Raw genomic sequence first — 21,951 nt, forward strand, 5'->3', positions numbered from 1 at the left:
TAACCGATTGCGGAGTGTCTTGGATGAAATTGGTCTTTTAGGATTCCCTCTTTCACATTGTTTGGTCATAATAGACTTGTCAATTTGAAAATTTTTAAATTTATTTCTTTAAGTTTGAGGTTATAAGATGGCACCCATTAATTGCGTGAGGCATTCAGGGAGTTTGGGGGCAAGTCGATTCTCACCCAATCTCAAGTGAGGGAGAGGTCCTGGCAAGTATCACGAAATTTTTTTCTGCAAGAAACAGGGAAAAATTGTGAGAAAAATGGGTTGAATTAAAGCAAAATGTTTAAATTAAACAAATTGTATTGTTTTAATAAATCCTAGGCAATAAAACATAGATTATTGTATTTACACAGAAAGTGATAATTTTAATAATAATAATTAATTTTGTCCAAAGATCTTACAACAAAAGATATAAGACACGTCATGAAAAAATACTATAGATAAATAAATAATTGTATGGTCATGGAGTAATAAGGACCGTAATGATTAGTTCGAAGATTCTGATAGGTATTCGTTCACTGAATAATAATTCTTTTCCTTAATGAAAGATTTGAAACTCCTTTTAAATGACACCATATAGTAAATTGCTTACAAATGCCTAGGAAGTTTATTGTAAATTCTGAGGCCCAACTTGCGTGGGCCCAACTTTGATCTGTTAGTCCTAATTGATATGTAGTTTATTACTATTTCTAGTTTCATATTTGTAAACATTACAATTGAGTATAAAAATATCAAGATTACAATGTAAAAAATTAAAATTGATAATAAATATACATACAGGAGTGGGAGAATGTTCAGTGCTTTAATAATAGGCTTGGAGGAAGCATCAAAAGGTTTTTTTGCAATGATTCTAATTGAACGTTTTTTGTAAAGTGAACACCTTGGAGGTATGTTACCATATGCATTTTGAACAATGTCACATGAGATTAGAGGGTGAAGGGGATTGAGTCGAATTTTATGATACAGTAGACTTAATTTATTACAAAGTAGACGGTTCCGAAAAAGCGGAGGTTTGTAATAATGAAATTTAGATGAACGTTTCTTTTAGGAATCTTTCGTTCATAAATCTATGCAAGGCATCGAGAAGTGGGGTTATGCTGCAGAATGCAACACTGCATTACAATTGTGTGAGAACTCACTATTGTGACGAACTGGACAGGGCATGTGATGCACCCGGAGCCAAAAAAAATACTGCTGTCTGCAGGAAGGAAAAACAGGCGAAATGCTGAACAATTCCTGACTTCACATCACTTTAAGTCATACTTTGTTCAGATTATGCCCAAAGTGGGAGTTCCTTTGCGCCACACCGGGTCTCTTGGGCCACCTCGAAAGGTGCCAATACAGGCGGTCCCCGACTTTCGTACACAATGCGTTCCCGAAAACTTGTGCGAAAGTCGAATGTACGAAAGTCGAACCATTGACCTCCATACTAATTAGGGGCTACGTTCCAGAAGAGCGGAATATACGTGCTGAAACCTTTTTTTTCACGGAATTCATTTCAATTGACTTAATTTTAATAATATGTTAATAAAACTCCTCAAATCATCTAATTTCTTTCGAAAAAAATACGCAGAAAATGCAAATAAAAGTTTAAAAAACAAGAACTCCGTTGGCTATCGAGTGAAACTTCCTCTTGGCGTTTAAGTTGACATTCCACTTATTACGTCCACTATAAATAAAAAGACATATCAAGAAGCATAACAAAATGTAGTTGTTGAACCCGCACTCTGGATACCTTTTAATATTTACACCAAAATTCGACATTTGGCAGGTGACATTTGTGATCGCGTATATTTCGCATGTTTTTAAAAAAAGACAAAAGACAAACGGAATTCGTGTGATATTTCGTGCAATATCGTTGCTGAAGGTGTACATGAATTAAACAGCACTCAAACGAAAAAACACAATTAGAAAGAAGATCTTACTAGTTTTATTGAAAGCTATTTGATGATGTCTAGTCAACTTCTTTTGAAAAATATCTTCAATGAAGGCTTTCTTCTTCTTTTGATAAAGGAGCCTATAGCAGGCAGTCTCTCTCCCAAATAAATCACCTAGATTAGAGTCAACTACTAACAATTCCCTTTATTATATACGTTCGTATTGTTCGCATATACTGCCATTTGAAACAATTGAATGTTGGGATGCGCAATAAACATCGCGGGAATTTAAAAAAAATTACAGACCAACGTCCGAAGTCTGAATTTAGCGTACGAAAGTCAAGTAAAAGGTGTCAATTTTGAACGTACGAAAGTGCGAATTGTACGAAAGTCAAGTGTACGAAAGTCGAGGACCGCCTGCACTGTCCACGCATTTATCTGCACACGTGTATTCGAAGAGCAATTATTAATTGGTCCGTGCGCCATGACAGCACATTGACCTTAAGCCTGCGATTTGAAGACGTTAGCCCTGGCAAAAAATCAGGCACTTCTCCACTTCCCTGCCACCCTGCTCTCTCCATTTTCCCACTCACACCCTAAAGCCTGACCTGAATTTTGCTAACTATAGGCGACGTCATGAGAGAAAGCACTTTCATTGCTGCGTTTGCATTGAAGGCATCTGTTGTGTTTGTTACGTTTTTAGTTAATGTGTGGCCAGTGATTGTTTCATGATCAATATTACTGCCTAAAATGCCTTATCTATAAACCGTGAAATTGATGACATTTAGACCGTGAAAACCTAGAAAAAACTGTGAATTTTATAATGTAGTTAAAGTGGGAATCCTCACTGAGAGTTGTAATTTCTTATTGACGAAAATTTCTCAATAACGTTTCTTTTACCATAGATTGGATATGCCATTTCGTCGGGAGCAACGATAAGCTTCGTAATAACGAGAACTTCATAATAAGGTTCTTCGTAACAATGAGAGTCTACTGTATCTCACGGGGGGGGATAAAAATCGCCAAAATCACCTCACGTAATTAATGGACGTAAGATTAATGCGTTGATAGCAGTGGCAGTCATAGTGTATACAGCGTTGTGAATGTACAATAAGTCAAGTCAGAGATAGGGTTCTATTTTGCCACATATTTTGTCTCTACTTGCTTCACGTACTTAATCGTGTGTTAAATATAACTAGGAAACGTGACTCCTGAAGAAGGACAGAACTTTCTCAGTTGTTATCATTCATAACCTAACAATGTGGGAGGGAAAGTCAAAGATCAGCTTCACGTGTGTGTGTCTTTCAATTAAGGGTGTGCAAATGTACCAAATAAAATCTTATCTACTTGAATATTTCGATACCAGAAGATAAAGGGTTCTTTCATGTGTGGGGTAAATTGAGAAAATTTCCATTCCCTGTCATTTCCTGAACTGCTGTCAAAATGTATTTTTACTAGTAGTTTTTAAGCTTTTTATATTTTGTTTGGGGTCCCAATTTGATTTGAAAATGGATCATAGTGGTTTTATTTTATTCCCTTCAAAACTTTTTGAGACATGTTTTGTTTTAAAAATTGTTAAAGAGATGTGATTTGGTTTGATTTTGAGTAAAATATACTGATTCACTCAGCAATACTATCATTTATGTGCTTAAATACTAATGGCCGTGGAAACTTAAGCTTACGTGTATGGAAGTGCTTATTTAATCTATCTGCCAAGGAAATTATTGCCTATGGGCTTCTATTTCTGCTCTTTACATTTGCTTGTAAATTAAGCCTTTTTAAATCTTGGTTCAAATGGTGTAGGAGATTTAAGACTGGTTTACAGAAAAAAATTAGCAATAAATTGAAATTCAGTTCTTAATGAAAAAAATGGCTTCTCACTTTTCGGAGCGTTAGATTATTGAAATGACCATTTATGTCTTGGAGCATTATATTCTGGTTGTTTAAAAAAAAATTATCAAGTTAAATTGATAGTTAATTCCTCAAACAATCTTGATTTCTAGGAATAGCGAAATGAAAGGTCCGAAACAATATCTTAACTTTTAATTGTATTGTAGTGACATGTTTCTTACACATACCATCTTCAGTAGCAGTACCTGTCAATAATACTGCATGAGTACACTAGTGCTAACTTGTGTACATTTTGGGCCTGTCTCTATTTGGACCAAGGAAATTATAGCTGTGCTTTTCTCTAATGGCTCACCTTTGTAAATGGAGTTCTGTACTTTGAATTTTGCGTGGAAATTTGCGTATTTAATGAATTTAATTTCTATTGCGCCACTTGCTCTTTTTGTTCATTAGCTAATTATATGCAATAACTGTGAATTGCTTCTGTGGAATGAGTTCCCAGTACAAAGCTTATGAGCATCAAGGTGAGCGTTTCTTTTCGTTGTGGCCGTTTATGATCATTTTTATCGGAACTCTTATTGATTTTACATATAACATACATATAAAGTTAGACGTATAGAATAGGCTTTGAAGAAAGTTGTTTCACAATTAAGGGGCAGCAAACATGATAAATAATAAAAATGGGATATCTAGCTTTTATTGATGAAGTTTGAACGGTTATGGCTATGGAATCATTTTGGTATTGGTGAAGTTTCTTCTCATCACTCAATAGTTATCTTTCTCGCCAAGTAGAAAAATGTATATTTGAAATATATGAATGCTAACCACAGAAACTGTTGTCTTGAATTCTAAAAGTGTCTCCACTTTTAGATGTTGATAAGTTAATGTTATTGAGTGAAAATTAAGTGTCTTTGATGTTGCGCTTAAGTATGGGAGTGTATAGGTTTGTGCACATATTAGCTAGCAATATAAAATATGAAGCAAGAAGATTATTCTTCATAGCGAACCTTTTTTTTTTAATCAGGTAACATTTTTTGTCACTTGAACTCCTTATTCTTTTATACCTTACTACAGATCCAGACTGCTTTAATATTGTATCCTTGCTGCCATGTCTTACACGATATTTTTATAGCATACTTTAAAGGAGTCTGTAAATATTGTTTATCAGTTTGAGGTTTGTCAATTAGTGGAAGCATTGCACAATATATTCCAGGGCCGGCCTTAGGGCGGGGCGACCGCCCCGGGCCCCGCGCTTTGGGGGGCCCCGTGTTCTCGAAAAAAAAAATTAAAATATACGATAGTTTTGAAAATGCAATTTCAACTATTACTGTATTGTTAAGTCCGTGCTAGACAAAAAATAATATTATGAAAAATGAATAATAATGCAGTAATTTTTATTGTGCAATTGCATTTGTCAGCACAGTACTGTGTCGTGTGAGTGATAACAACGAGTGAGAGAACTTGACATGAGTGTGAGCGGGTGCGGCTAGGTAGTTGAAGGCTTAGTGTGGCGAGGGGAGGAGTGATGATTCATCGCAAAGTTCATTTTTATTAATTTATTACCATTTTGACCTGCATGTGAAATTAAAACTATCTTTTTTCATTTTACAGTAATTGCTTTAGGCTTACAACTAATTAACTTTCATAATCTAACTTATAAAAATGCGTACCAATTGAAAAAGCGCGCTTTTTATGTTTATTTTACGTATAATTTATGAATAAATATAATTATAAATTTTACTTGTATTGTACTATTTTGAACTCAACTGCGTGATGGTATCATAACGGCGTAATTACGAAGTCTGAATTTGGGAGGGGAACACATACTTAACCAGAGAGTTGTAGGGATTCAAAATGCTAGAGTTTGTAGATGGGGTATAGAGTTTAATATTTCAAGTGAAGGGCCCCGCACTGAAGGTTCGCCCCTAGCCCCGCACCTGCTAGGGCCGGCACTGATATATTCAACACTAATACAGAAGAACTGAAGTTACAGATCTCATTCTGAATGAAGTAAATTGTTATCACGGGAGTTGATGAATTTTACCAGAGTTGTAAATACATTATGCCTGGCAAACTATGCTGCTGTTATACTTGATGTGTATTGAGTTCTAAGTTCTTTTCTTTAGAAGTTTTGCTCAGCATTAGTGGAAAGAGTAAAATTGACGCTCACTTCTGTCCTCTTACAATTGTCCTTTAAAAACCATAAAGGTGATAAAAAATGCTTAATTCGCTGTCTTGCAATGTCATATTTATTTTCATGATATTGTTGTGAATGGTGAATTACATCACTTGTTCTTTCACCTTTCTAACCAATCATCGAAACTTCATATAATTTATACACATGATATTAAGCCGTACGGCTGTAAAAAGATCTATTTTTGAGCCACAGATTCAAATTCTTTCCCATAGAGACTGGTGGAGAGGTATTGAAATCAGTTGTGGTACTAAGAAAAAAAGGTAAAAAATAAGAATTTTGCCTTTAATTCAATACCGTTTATTGTTTTCCTTGGGGAGCCTTTGAAAGTTTTTGTTGTGACCTTTGATGCCCCTCCAGTAATTTCTGTGCCCATCCAAGTGAGTGAGTCCTGCCCTTGGAAAAAGAAAAGGCTGTCTGCTGTGAACTACAGTACTTATAATGATGACCATATTGAAGTAGTGAATTCGAGACCAGGATATTCTTTCTCAGAATTTGGCTGTTGTTCAAGTTTAATTATGAGCGACTGTTTAATGAAATCAGGTGGATTTCTTTGATGCTGATATTAGATATTTGACAAATATATGCCCCTGGTTGCTCAGCTCAGAGTGTAAATATGTCTCGACATCAAACTTTTCAAATGCCATTGAGTGCTTCAGGACAAATATACCTTGTCTAGAGGGATGATGGATTCTTGGAGAGATTTGTCAAATCGATTGAAATATGCCTCTGAGTGGCCATCTTAACCATGACTTGGGATGCTCTAAAAAAAAAACTAATCTTGGAAACTTGATAATAGTTAAATGACACGTTGCATTATATCCACAGGTTTTAATAGAAACACAAAATGTTTGATTGTTACAACAACATTATCAAGTACATTATATGCATCCTAGTTCTCCGTTAAATATGTTCAAGTGTGAAAGGAAGTAACTACAGTGAGTCCTCAATCTACGTCACCCCGTTTAACGTCATTTCGCGATAACGTCACGAAAATTTGGAGATCGTCATTCGTTTATCGCACCTTCGCTTCGTGATAACGTCAAGTCTTTTAAATTTCCCGCGAGAAAAAAGACGAAGCGGCGGGCGTTGCAGGTTGTTCGTTTTGTAGGCGGTAATACAGTCAGTCCAAACAAAGTTTAAAACGTTGTGTTTATTGTTAATTGCGATTACGGTTTTAGCAAATTTTCTGCTAAATGAATTCTTAGGTAGGTGTGCAAGGTTTTAATTGAAATAATGGTTTTCAGGAACCTAAAAAGTGATTGCAAGGCATTTTTCCGTGTAGAACTCTTAATTTTTGTCGTACTTTTTTCGCCGTGATAACAATAATTTTGGTTCCTGTAACTGCGACGATGTTTCAGCGATGATGATGCCCAGGCGACGCTCGCCCAGGCGACCACCATATCGAAGCCGAAAAGCAAATATGGGAAGATACAAAAATGGAGAAGGATTTACGTCACTGCTGCTATTGTCGTCAATGAAGACAGGAACTCGTATTTATGCGATAGTTTGGCATTCCCATCGTAAAAAATGCCCCGGATATGATACGCTAAAATTTTTTCGTGTAGGAATTGTTAGGTATAGGAGCCGATATTCACTTTTTACATTGTTTCTTATGGGATATTATGTTTCGATTAACGTCATTTCATTTATCGTCACATTTTTCAGGAACGGTAAGTGACGTTAAAAGAGGACTCACTGTAATTAAGGAATAACTTAGCTGCATATGATGCACTTGACAATGCTGTTGTAACAATGAAACGTATTGAGTTCTATTAAATCCTGTGGAAATATTGCAATGTTTCATTAAACTAATATTACGAACTTCCACCACATTGTGCCGGATATCATACAAGATAGTGGAAACTAGAGCTTAAAGTTGGCGAGGAGGAAAGGAAGAGTTAAGAAAACCTGCTAATTAGATAACACTTGAGGCGAAACATTACCTACGTGAGCCATGTATAGTCGCAACCAAGGGATGAAGCCCCAAAGACAAGTGGAGTGGGATCAGCAAGGATGCACCCTCAAGCCCTGGTCAACAAGTCCTAAACTTTTTACCCTGGACGGAGGAAATGAGAAGGATAACAAAGGAAAGAGATGATAATGAGCCCGAAGATGGCCTTTGGGGTAGGTACAGTAAGTTCTCAAACGTACGAACAAGATGTGTTCCAAGTCCTTGTTCATAAATTGAATTTATTCGTGAGTTGAAAACCCTAGGCATCGTGAAGTGTAATTATGCTGCAGAATGCAACACTGCATTACAATTTTGCATTACGACTTTGACAAACTGATTTTGCTGCTTGTGCGATGCGTTTGGAGCGGAAAAAGTCTTGCTGCCCGTGGGAAGAAAGGATGGGCAAAATGCTGAACACCTCCAGACTTCACAACGGATTAATTGACACTTTTGTAGCCTCAAAGTGTGAGGCACCAAATTTGAAATTTCGGGCACCCTTAAATTTTGAGTGTTCCTATCTTTGAAAGTTAGTAAGTCGAATGTTCATACCTGGAGGACTTACTGTAAAGGAGAGGAAGGAGAGGATGGAAGAATCTGGTGCTGTCATTTTGATTGGTGTAAGCTTGAATCAGCAAAACCACTAGGGATGGTCGGATCTGGATCTGAAATTTTAAATAATAGCTTCAGTGAATGCAACACCCCATAAAGGTGGAAAGAGTTCCAATTCTATTTTCGAATGCGCCGTCGCATGTGATTCTTGTCCTACTTGTGAACCGCTTTTTTTGAAAGCTCTCGCAGAGGTTACATAGGAGAATTTCAGCCGTGGAAAATAAAAAAGGCAAAATACGACTGGCACATAGTGTGACTCTTCCCAAGAGATTGAACAATCATCGGGGGAATCTCAGTGTCAGGAATTTGAAAATGCATTTGGATACGAAAATATCCGATCCGAAAGATCCAGTTCCGAAAATCAAGGATCCGATCCGAATCCGGATTCGATAAAAATCCTGGATCCGTCCATCCCTAAAAACCACATTTACACATCTGAGAGAATGTGAAGACCAACCTATGGATGAGATGGTCCAGAGATTCTCCTATCAATATGCAATGGACCATTGGATCAAAAACCATGCGTTTCACGCCTGGATACACCCTTGAGGCAGGGCTCATGAGTCGGTGATTTTCATGCCCTGACCTCAAGAAGGGGGAGGAAGGAGGTGCCGCAGTTGAGGGCCCCAACAATGGCCCGGGAAGGGGCACTATCATTAGGTCAACGCACACTTTGACTAGCTGAAACCAGGTTTACTTTTCCTTGAGATGTAAGATCCATCCAAGGGAGAATGATTCAGAGATTTTTCTGCAGATAATGATAAGAATACCATGGATAATGGACAGCTTGACCATGGCAATAAGGAGGTGGAAACTTCTGTAGACTTCACTGACAGCATAGGTCATACAGGAACAACATATGTCACGGCCAACATATGTCAGGAAAGCATGAGATATGTTCCATGAATCATCCAGATGAAGCAAGAAGAGCATAGTGAAATCACGAAGAATTTTGAATCAAGAAGGCCATAGTGAAATTGCTATGATGACAGGGAGCTTAAATTGATTGTTTCTTTGATTGAATGACAAGCATTTCCTTTGGTATGTAAAGAAGTGAAATTGGATTGATGTCTTAAACGTGTGCCATTTGGTGTATGCAGGACAATTATGGAGTGGTGTATAGGTTTTTTATAGCCATTTTACGATTAGAAACTAATACTTATATTATTATTCTGATGTAGGACATATTTATAATAATTCTGTGGCTTTGGGTGTTAGATTTGGTGGAACACTACCAAGTAGTTTAAAAAATGATCATATCAGTATTTTATGCAGCTAAGAATAAGAATTTATTGTTGGAACTTCAAATAGGAACTTATGGTCTTGTAGTTGAGGATAAAAATTTATTTTGAAATTTTTTAAAAGTGTGCAATTTTAAATTTCTGTACTCAGGTGTTTATACTTTCTCAGTTTAGCTATCCGGCATTGGATATGTAGCTTTTAATTAAAATTTTAGTTAATTTATATCTGTCAAAGCATTATTCTTGCTATTTACTGTTAGTGATGTGTTCATTTGTTGAAATTACATAATTTTAATAATAAAAATTGTGAAAGGAGAAAATGAATTAGTTCCAGCAGAAGGAATTCCATGATCAAAACTTAGTTTATTGCCGAAGTCATAATCTTAATAGCATTATTGTAAATAAAATATTTTTGAGTGGTTTGAGGGTCTTATATCAGGATATTTCTATTTGAGAAAGAATATTTTGCTATGGATGATTGAATGTAAATTGTGTCCAATGTGGTATCAGTGAAAATTATTCGAAGTAGGCATTGAATGTTCAAAGTTGGCATGGTAAATTTCTTAATATTGAATGTCTCCTGGATTTTTATCATCGTTTGATAGTTCAAGTTATGAACTTTAGATTTTTTGTATTATTGCATAATGTTTTATGTCTTCACTCTGTGGCGTAGAACTGGCTATTTGACAAATTTTATGAAAGTTAGAGCAATGCCACTGTAAAATCTTAATTGACTGCAGACGTCAGAATGGCAAAAATGACTTTTTGAATGTGCATTCTGCTTACATTCATTCAGACATTTTTTACTCTTATCAGCAGATGTAATTAGTTTGAGAAATATTGTAAAAATTATTTACTATTTTGCCATTCAATCTTCATGGTGGTAAAATTACGAGGGACTAGTGGAGTCAAATGAGAATCAGCATTGTTTTGTGGTGATTCCCTTGCCATTCTTTAAATAATTACTCTGTTAATATTGTTTTTCATCAGAATGTATGATGAATTTTAAAAGCTACCTCTATGCACATCATTGTCCATTTTCCATATCAGGTAGTCATTAATTAGAGTGCTATGTCACAACCATCATAAACACTGAAAATACAATGGCTAATATGAAAATTTTGTTGATGATGATTTTCCGTGTGATTGGTAAAATAATAGACAGAGTTTTAAATTTAAATTACTTGAAAGCTAAAGCTCAATACCAAATCACCTGCACAAAAAATTATCATATGATTCAGCATTAATTATTCCCTCCCAACTTCATGATAAAGGGTTGGATAGAGGGCTTAAATGTATGTAAAATACAGCATCATCTACAATCTAGTGATTAAAACTTATATACATATTCTGTATGTTCACCATCACTAGTTTTCTATCAGCAATAATATTTCAGACGTGCCACAGGGTCTTATTTCATACTAATTGAAATGATTGGAGATAACGTTACTGCTGTTTTTACTATATAGTTTCAATGATGAAAACAGTGATAATAGTAAATCAGTCACGTTATCAAAACAACATTAAATTTGCTGTTTTCAATGATGAGATACTCAAATGATGATGGTTTTTTCCTCATTGACTGAAATTATAATTTTAGGAATACAAATCTGATTCATTGGTTGGAATCGTTAAATTTCAATGTGGAAAGTGGTGCATTTTTTATTTTCATCATTAATTTGGCTTTGATTTCAATGCATAAAGGCCTGGCTACACAATACATTAACATGCACGGGTTAATGTCTAAATGTATGAATGCGTGAATGAACACAAAAATGCACCGTGCAACCACCCAACTTGTGCAAATGCATGAACGGAAAATAGAACCTCTTCTATTTTGGTTCATGCATTCATACATGTCCAGTTCCGGTCCACAAAAATCATTCACGCAAACGTACAATAACTTGTACGTGTTAATGTACCGTGTAACCAGGCCTTAATATGGGGTAGCTTCTAAAGAAATGATATTTTTAGGACAATTTCTCTTTGCCCTTCGTAATTTCAGTCACCGGTGGAATATTTTTTCTTGACGTAACTGCGTTTGGAAGCTGAAGGAAATTGATGTTTAAAAATTTAAAAATTGGATCCAATTTGCTTACCAGTTTTTTGGAGTTGGTGTCATAGGATTGAGCACCATTCTCTCTACATTCAATCCTATTTTTGTCTCTTTTATGATAGAAATAGATCAGCATTCCATTTGCTGCTTATTTGAAAGTCAAAATAACTAGCTATTATTCCATGTAAATGGTACATTTATCAGCTGGATGCTTATGTGGATTGCAGTAGTATAACTTTAAATCTTGAAGGGCTTTTACTTTTCCACCGTTTTATTTTCACTGAATGATTGGTTTCACTCCATTGCACCCACCTGATCATGTTGCGAGGGAGTGAATTCAGTATGTCAGGAAAATTTTACTGTGGATAAGTACAGTCCAGCCGCTGAGAGTTGTCCAATGACAGAAAAGTCTAGTTCGGGGTAGGGGGGGCAAGGTTGCCAGGTTAGAAAGGGAAAAATCCTCGTCATATGTAAACAAAATGGTTCCGTGAAGGAGGGAGCCAGAAGGGACGATGAACATTAAGGACCCATAGGAAGAATCCTTTATTTTGGTGATTCAAAGAAAGGGCTTATTTTGGTGGCTCAGGCTTGTTTCAGTACTTCATATGCATGTGACAACATTGTATGACTAAGCGAGGGTGTAATGTGCGTTTGGGGGACAGCAATTGGCTGCCAACCGTGCTGGTGCAGGGTAATCTACCCCTCCTTTTGAAATGTCATCGGACAACTCTCACCAGCTGGACTGTAATCATTGGATTGTTTGTATGGATATTAATAACTTCCCTCAAGGGAAGTCCAAAATTCTGAACCCTATTTTGATATTTGGCAATTGTCATGTTAATTTGAAGAGTTTTCTCTCTACCAATGATTTTTATTGTAAATATTAATTAAGCTCGTGGAGGTTTAACTTTCCAAAAGTACATATTTCACTTAGGATTTTTCTTGAACATGTTTGGTTCTTGTGTAAGAGAATCTTTTGTCTCTTTGTCTTTTGCAGGCGCTCAGGCAGGCAGTAGGCAGCTTGCCCAAGTTGCCTCTGCATTTCTCTTCATTCGGTCATCCTCTCATTACAGCCTTTTTACCCTATGAATTGTCTCATTTCATTCCATCTCTCCCTTGCTTTCTCTTGTAACAATTGGGCAAGTGCCGTATAGGGTGTGGAGGTATCGTCGTCGTCATCATCATCTTGCCTACGTTATGCATTTCGAACATAAGGAGCGAGACTTAGATTTCCGTGGGAACGCCAGTTTGATCTTTGTGACACGTAACATTAATGCACAAAACAATTCTGTGTACTTTAGCAGGTTCAACATGAATATTTTCCTGGCTATTTTTCCCCCTTTTCAATTCATAGCTAATTACTGAGCTTGCCAAACACTTATTGGTCGTACATGTAATGAAGTCATGTATGAATGGTCCAGTTTGAAGATTTTTATAATACCAAGCTCTGTAAATAGTATACTGACAGGTGATACTTTGAAAGGAAATATTTGTTTAAGAAAATGGGACGTGATTGAATATGAAAAATCCCATGAGTCAGTTGTTTTGGCAAATTTATATTCTAAAGTTATGTGCATAAATGACCTGTCATGAATTATAATTTTATTGGGTCTGATTGTACATGTATTGTTTTGTAATCAAACGATACTTTAGTGAACCTCTTCAGGAATTTTTGTCAGTCGTTGGACTGAAATGTATTGTGTGTTTCATACTCAAGTGATTTTTTTATTTAGAAATTATATTTCCAAATGGGTGTTTATAACATAGCTTAGGATGTGGAGAGCTAGTATATGTTCTGCACCCTAGATATTAACATACAGTGAAATCCTTTTAAAAAAGTTTGTGTGGGGACCAAAATGTTTTGGTGATAACCTGTGATTGTTAAACTTTATTTCAAGTTTATTTCCAAAGAGAGGTTTGATGCGGACTTAATGGATGACTATTTTGATCATGCTGAGTATTTTTTCTCTAACCATGTACATTCAGTGGGTAATGAGGGTGAGGAATTATTTGGTATGAAATTGACTAGTTATCTGGAATGTTTTTTCGTATGTAAAAATCAATTGCAAATCGATTTCACATCGATTTATCTTTTCTGGAATGTAATTGCCTTCAGATGCCATGATATTAATTTATGCAGTTGAAGGGCAGTCATCACCTTTAATTATTATATGGGTGGGATGACATAACTCAGTTTAAGGTTATTAAAAGTGGATACTTGCCTTTGAGGTTGGCAACTCATTCAGAGCTAAATTAATTAAAATCGATCGAACATAATGAATGTATTCAATAATGTTGAAAACAACGAAATACTGATGTTTAAAGTGACAAGAATCATCGTTTTTCTGTATTGACACATTTCAATGCAACACATCTCATTGTATCGCTGAAAATCAAGTATGTACTACGGATTAAGTCCCTTTCAGAGGTCTTTTGAAAAGGAGAAAAAAATCTCTCAGATTTCACTGTATGTTTCATTTTTCTCTGCACTGGCAGGAGTTTTAAGCATTCAGTCTTTTAATAAGACTTATAGTAGTCGAGAGCACGTTTCTTCTTCTGTGTGGACTTGATATGCATGTTGTCGGTTGCGTATTTCTTATACTTTAGACACTGCTGAGATATGCTTGGCAAAAGTGGTCCACAAGTACCTGATTGAAACGTGATGCATTGTGATTGGGCATTATTCGTTCAGATATGTTATGCTCCTGGATAAATGGTGTTTAAAAGAAAAATTTTTGCAATTGCCTAAAGCTATGTACTTAGTTGTTTTTTGATTAATGCTTCCTCTGACTCATCCTGGTACAACTTTTGTTTCTACATAGTGATATACCAACAAATCTCACCCACTGCCACCATAGTAATCTAGGCTGTTAGCGTGGTAACAGTTTAAACGATTAATATGATTAGTATTTTTTCCTCCTGGTGGGAAAATTGTGGTCTGGAAAACGTAATGATTTTATACAGATGAAGTTAGAGGCTTAAGGTTCAGCATCTATATTTAACGTAATCAATGACTATTTATTTTTAAGATTACCCTAGGTATGTTAAGCTAGTCCAACTTTGACTGGCATAGCAAATAACAAACCCTTGTATGTCTTCCATTACACTTTATGGGGGAACAGTGGTATTTATCTGTAAGGGAATAAATTTGAGAGTTACAATTTAGTGATAATCACTCTTCGATTTTTGAAGTTCACTCTTATAATGTAATTTAAAGTACGCAGTTGCTCCGATGAGTTACTACTTTTTTTTTTGTCAATGTAATATTTAGTCTTAGCAGGTTTTCGTGTAATTATACTTCAGATTTTTTAAATTTTTTGGGCCCCTCTTAAAGTGCTGGGTGCCTTATGAATGCTGCTTTCCAAAAGCTCAAGGGAAGTAGGATTAACACTTACATAGTGGCCTTACCATTAAAAAAAATAGCGAGGGACATTTCATGAAAAACGCTGCATTTAAATCTGAGCTCATACCTGCGAATGAAGTGAAGGGTTTAAAGAGGATATATATTTTTTCCATCATGCCGTTATGTTATTGATAACGTGAAAAGTAATTTCTGATTGATTGATTTGTGAAAGAGAATTTTTGATTGATGAGACGAAATCTTGAATATGTACAGCTGTTGACTGTATTAGGGACTCGTTCCTGTTTGGAAAATGGTTTAAATTGCCAAATAAGACCTAATTGTGTTTCAATAGTTACTCTGAGGAATGGTTAACTGGGACTGTAAATGTAATTTTACTAAATTTTATGGAATATCTTTTCTAGCCCCCTCTGGAAAAACAGATCATTCTGTGATTCAATCTAGATTTCTTTGAAAAGCTGATATGGCTGAATGATACTGCTGGCATCAAAATTTAGACTCAAAATCTTAAGTTTCAAACAATATTTTGCTACGAAAGATCTCTATCACCTTGTATGTATTTTGAATGTGTTAGATATTATTCTAACATTGCTTTTATCATTATTCTAATCAATGATGTAAGGGTTGTCATCATAGAAACCAATTTTCTTGGGGATTGTTTGATAGTACAATTACAATTATCAAAGCTCTTGTCAAGTTACATATTTTAATTCTTTGGTATTTGTGAATAATTTAAAATCAGTTGCTTAGATACATAGTTTTTGCACAAATGTTCAATGGTGTCACTGGTATTTCATGAAAATTTTTTCTCATTTAGTTTCATATTTTTTAAAATTAATTATGGCCTTAAGTATGCAGGGAGCCATTGGATCTCAATTTAAGTATTGATTTGAAGTTTAATTTCTAATTCTGGGTGCTTATTTACGATGATCTTTAATTTTTGCCCTGAAGTGTGTATATTTTTTGTGATGGAATGGGAAAGTGTTATAGACCTGGGATTTCTTGGCCTAAATTATATAACTACTATGCTAAACATGAAATTGAGGAAATATTTTGCACCTTTCATACACCTAAGCACATAATTTCTCTTATTTCAAATTATTTTTATCAAGCAAGTGTGAGTACATACTGATAAGCATTGATATCGATTGATTCGGGCTTGAGTGGAAAGGTATCCATAGTTGCAAAACTGTTTCACTTTTCTGTAAAAAAAATTTACTGCACTCTAGTGTTTCAACTCACAGTGCCATTATCAGGTCCTAGGCAAAGTAATTGTGCTAGAATGCTGGTATAAGTACAAATTCTAGAAGTGAGGGAATGGACAGAAGGTTAGGTGATGAATGTTCTTTGTGTGAAAGTTAATGTCCCTTGGAAGGAGAAGCAAGCTGAGGAGTACTTCGGGGATTGCTTCTCCTTTCCAGGGACAATTAATATACACCTTTGCTCCTATAAGTGATTGAACGATCTACGGCTGTGAAACAGTTGAAAGAAAATTAATTCCCCGGGGCCGTACTCTTTGGTGGGCAAGGTGAGGGGTGAGAAGTTACCATGCTAAAAGGGGGAGTAATACACGGAAACAAGATAAAACACTAAAAGATAAACAAACGTGCAGCTCTTAGTGTTTTATCTTGTTTCAGTGTATTACTCCCCTTTTTAGCATTGTAATTTCTCACCTCTCACCTTGCCCACCGAAGAGTACGGCCCTGGGGAATTAATTTTCAAGCCAGCCTTTGCTCCTCCTTCACCTGCTCCTAGAATTAGTATAAATATATAAATATTTGTGTTCTTGCATGATTACATTGTCTTGCTCCTGGCTGTTGGTGTGTGAGTTGAAAAGAATCGTATAGATTATAAAGTTTATGGCGAAGTGCAACAGTTTTTCTATGATAAAAATTGGATTCAGGTGCAGAGCATGACCAATATTAACATTCATTTGTTTTCATTTAAAATACAAAGTTGTGTAAAAACTAAAAACTCTTGGGGTTTCTTTGATAGACACTTGTTATTTAATGGTTAATTATTATACAACAGCATGAGATAATTTTGTGTGTCTATATCGAATGATGAAGTTTGGTCAGTCAATTTGCCATAACAATCTCTTTGCCCCGTTTGTGAAGCACTCGCGGGGGCTCTGGCGGTATCGGTGGTATTGGGATGCCGGCCATACCACAGAGGGTCCAGCAGGCTGTCGGGCAGGCAGTGACACAGGCTGCTGTCAACGAGCTCATGGATCAATTCCGAGGCAAAAAGTAAAATAGAAATATTCAGAGTGCTGCCGTAACAACGATTCGACTGAGATAAACAATAGTGTGCTTTAATAATATGATCCCTTCCTCATGAAAAAAAAAGTCTGCAGGACTTTTTTTTTTTTTTTAAGTTTTGTAAACAAATTAAATGAACTTTATTTGTTGCTTATTTTTCCGCCTTCAATGAAACATTCCTCAGGTACAATAGGAACTTTGACCCAATGAAATTTCATGAAGGTCTTTGAAAGAGCAGTCCTCTTTGATTATAAATTTCGTCAGCTGTTAAAACGAAGAGGGTGGTATTGGGTGAGGATTTGTGGTGTTTACTGCTGTTGTTGATGTTTCTTGCAATGATTTGCTGTCACACGATTTTGGCTTTTAGAAATTCTATCCCAGAGTGGGACTAATGGTTGTCAGTGTCTGCTGTGGCTGTAGCCTTAATTTTGCGGATGCCTCGTTGTGTGATTGGGTGTCATGTGTCTGCACCTAACCTTCATGTGTTTGTTGGGCAAAAATACGAAATCCCACCATTGTTGCACTCCTTGTTTTTTTTTTCTCTCTCATTCACGGACAATAAGTCTCATTGAAACTTATTGTCCGTGGTTGTAGCATGCGCCGAGGGACAAAAAGATGATTGACACTGTAAGAGATTGACACTGTAAGAGATTGACACTAGTGCATAATGGAGCCAATAGAATGTCAAATGTCAATAGTCAGTTCTGAATGGCTCTTTAAAAAAATAAAATAAAGTTGTTATTTAATTGTGTAGGCATATTTTGGGCTCGGTCCCTTGGTCAAGAGAATATGAAATTTCAAGGATACCCCAAGGTACTCAGTGTGCAGAGGGTATATTTATTGTGCATTTAAGGTAAAGATATTCGAGAGTAATGCTGTTTTGCTCCAATCTGATTGTCTCATTCCTGAATCTCATTCCATTTGTGGCTTAGTCTCTCTGGATTTAATCTCATTTGATACATGCTGTTAAGTCTGTGTGTATCTTCGATATTAAGAGAGTAGCGTATTTAGGTGTGTGCATCTTTAATGCCATGTAAATGGGTGTATAGAAACTTCTCTTAATGTGACCAATTGAATCATAACAAGGCCAGTGAATGATTCTTGTACAGATACTGTCCATGTCGTTTAGTTTTAATATGCGCTTTGTAATTGATAGTTGAAAGAGGGTTCTAATTTTTTTTCTAATTTCTGGTAGGAATTAGGTTCCAATGAACGTTTATATTCTTGTTGTCTGAATTGTTGGCCTTTTCATAAAAAGAGGTTGGCAGTTTTCATAACAAAGCCTTATGCTGGTATATGCTAATGTTCTTAAATGTCGTGGTATCGAGGCGTGGTCGAGTGAAAAAAAATATATGGCAGAAACCTTGGCTAGTATTAAGATGATTGTGGGAATTTCAATTAATCTGGAAACATGAAAAGTAATCATAGCATGGCTATTAAAGATTACCAGTATGTTATTACCACTCATTCAACGTAGAATGGGCACTCCAAGAATGCTCTTGCCTAAGGTTTGGTTTCCTAGAGAACCATTGTAATAGGTGTGTATATAAAAATAGGCATATATGAAGTCAATTAAAATCATTGAAGCAATGTAGAACTGAAGGATGTACATACATAAAAAAACTCCTCGGATTCACATGACTGTAAAGTAGTAACTGTTAGCACACACTGATAAATGTAAATATTGACATGAAATATATAATTGCATATAAACATTTAGGTGGAGTAGTGCTCATATAAAAAAATGCAAAGACTAATGTATTAATTCCTGAGTGTTCATTCATAGAGTTCTTTATGAAACTTTGTAGATATCTAATTAAATAATGATTTTAATATTTTAGTTACCTCTTGAAAGAAGCATACTAAACCAGAAAATGGGCATGTATATTTTGCGTAATATAATGTATAATAATCTTCTCAATTGACTTTACATATTTTTGTTTGATTCCATGTACCAAAGACATTCCTATAAACATGTTTTTGTCATTTCCTTGGGATACTGATTGACATGTACTGCTTTATAGCATATCATTGTTTGATCTCAAAAATCCTGTCGGGTCTTTCTTTAAGCTGTCGGCATTTTTTACCATTGTTGTGTCTTTGTTTTGTGTCTAATGTGTGATAAGCGGGGACAAATAATGAAGTTTAAATGAAGGGTACCTATTGTAAGAAAACTTCACAATTAAGGGGCAATATTTTTGAGATTACAGCATGTTTATCACTTGATTTCATTGGCTTTCAACTTTCAACTAACAGCCAAGTGAAGCACATAAGCTCAAATGATGAACATTTCATATGTATTTATATTCATGTGTAGATATGGCATTAAAGGTTACGACAAACCAAAAATGTTGTTCCTTTTTTGATTAAATATATATAAATATATATATCAGTTGCACAATTTTGTTGGAAATGTACATTGGTATGTATAGAATTGTTGAAAAAAATAAAATGAAAAGCTGTTGAAAAGTATATATTTCAAATGAATAAATGTCTTGCCAACAGTAAATCTTATTATTGAAGCACCTCTTATCTTTTGCTTGCTAGATATTCAGAACCTTTTATTCGCCCTTAATTTTCCCTGGCTGGATTTTATTTCATATTTATGGCCTGCTTATGTTCTTAAGCACTGATTTTTTTTAAATCCTTGGTAATTGGCATATTATTTTTACGTATTATCAGCCATTATGATTTTATTCTTTATTTTTCTTTGCTTTTTTGTTTCTAGGCGTCCTGTACCCTCAATACCTCCCAGAATTCCTGACAGGCCCAACATACCTGCTCGACCTAACTGAGACTTTGGATGGGATTAAAGCAAATGAAAAGGGAAATTTTGTTAGCATCGGTGTACTCCAGTCTATAATGGAGATATGGTGTCGCAGGGTATGGGCCTGGTGCTGTGTACAAGTGACTGTGGGGTGACGAGGATATTTGCCCTTAAAAGGGACCACTTCCTTCCCCATAATGACTCCAGTCAATTGAATATATATTGCTCATCTCTGCTAACCAGCTCAGGGCCTTTTATCTTAACATAAACAAGCGACTCGGTCTTTTTTTCTTCTTCAACTGAGTCGAAAGTTGTTTCCTTCTACGATCGCAATCATTTCTGAAGCAACCCTTGATATTATGTGGAAGAGACATTGTGATTTTGCACAAAAATTAGTGTCTTGTTGTTATCGATGATGGGAAAGATTGTATAAATATTTACTTTCTTTGTTATTACCGCTTTCCGAATTCATCTTGTGAAATTGTTTTCACTCTCCTTGTGCTTTCCATATAAAGAGAAAAGACTTTAAATGACAAGGAATTTGTTGCACTTCGATTTAGCACACAGAAGTGCTTCTGTGATGAGAAGTGAGTGAAACGAACAATGAAATATATCACTGTCAAAAATTACATTCTTCTTGGTGGAGAGAACGTGGAATTCTTTCCTTGAAGACTCTTTAATGGCCATCTATTATGATGGGAATGATGCTGTGCTAATTAATTATTTTGACCACTTGATGAACTCAGGACCATGTATCAATTTTGTACAGTATTAACAAAAGGAAAGGTCCTCAATTATTCCTGTTAATGTGCCAGTGCATGGTATTGAGCAATTATTTATCATAATCCTGAGGTGTATCACCGTAAGGTTACCTTAAATTTCCACTGTTATCAATTCCTTATTTTCTTGCCAAAGAGTTATTTAATACGAAGGCTGCCACATGATTCATGTATCACACAATCATGCCGAATGGAATTAAGCAGGGCTGTGTGACGTGGATGCATTGTTGCTACTGTCTTTGGGCTTGCTTTTTGTCTAAAGTGTTGTACAAAACATTTCTTTGTAACATAATTTGTAAGTTATCAAATGTGTATCTAAGAACAATCGAATGAATGCCCAAATAAACTGTGGGATCACCTTTGTAATATGTTAAATATGCATATATACACATGATGTTTAAAATTGGAGCATAGCTTACTTGAAAGCAGCTGAGATATTTTGTTTTTAACTAAGTTAAAAACTAAATAATTTCTATTTTAATATATCTTCTAAGAAAATTGACATTCTCTTGAAAAGGTGCTGTTTTAATTTTTTTCCCAAGAATCTGGAGGTTCCATCACGGCTTCATAACTCTAACCAAATTATTTCAGATAATAATTATTATACTTAAATACTGCTTTCACATATTGGATTGTGGGATGCTGAAGAGCAAATTAAGGTAATGTACAATTCGGATAAGTCTAATGATATATTTTTCAGATTTTAGTAGAACCTGGAGGATGTTATAAATATTTGGAGGGGGCACCACTGGTTTTGAGGATGGAGCGAAGTGTGGCAGGAATAGGGGTGCTTGGGTAACGCCCACTTCTACCAAAACATTGACAATGCCATAATGGTCAATGCTTACTATTTGGTGAAATTTTTGGTCATAACTCATTAATACATTAAAATTAACCATGGAACGCACAATTTTAAACCTTTTCTTCTTCTTTCATTGGTAGGCTTTGCGAGTTTATGACTCGAACATCTTTTCCCAAGGAAAAATTCATATCAATCA

At 35.5% G+C, this 21,951-nt stretch overlaps 1 protein-coding gene across 8 annotated transcripts in view; it reads left to right on the plus strand.

Moving 5' to 3' along the window:
* LOC124169221 (dynamin) overlaps positions 1-21,359 on the plus strand; it is a 72,207-nt gene extending 50,848 nt beyond the window's left edge. For 6 of the 8 annotated variants that reach the window (XM_046547745.1, XM_046547750.1, XM_046547746.1 and 3 more), the window contains 2 exons: positions 17,264-17,395; positions 20,136-21,359. In XM_046547745.1, coding sequence (XP_046403701.1) covers positions 17,264-17,395; positions 20,136-20,202 — 199 coding nt within the window. In that variant the 3' untranslated portion in view covers positions 20,203-21,359. Of the gene's footprint in view, positions 1-12,782; positions 17,396-20,135 lie in introns of those variants that run through there. The other 2 variants (XM_046547752.1, XM_046547751.1) reach the window with 2 other exon arrangements.
* Positions 21,360-21,951: the final 592 nt, after the last annotated feature.

The sequence above is a fragment of the Ischnura elegans genome, chromosome 12, assembly GCF_921293095.1.
Source record: "Ischnura elegans chromosome 12, ioIscEleg1.1, whole genome shotgun sequence".
Classification (NCBI taxonomy): Eukaryota; Metazoa; Arthropoda; class Insecta; order Odonata; family Coenagrionidae; genus Ischnura; species Ischnura elegans.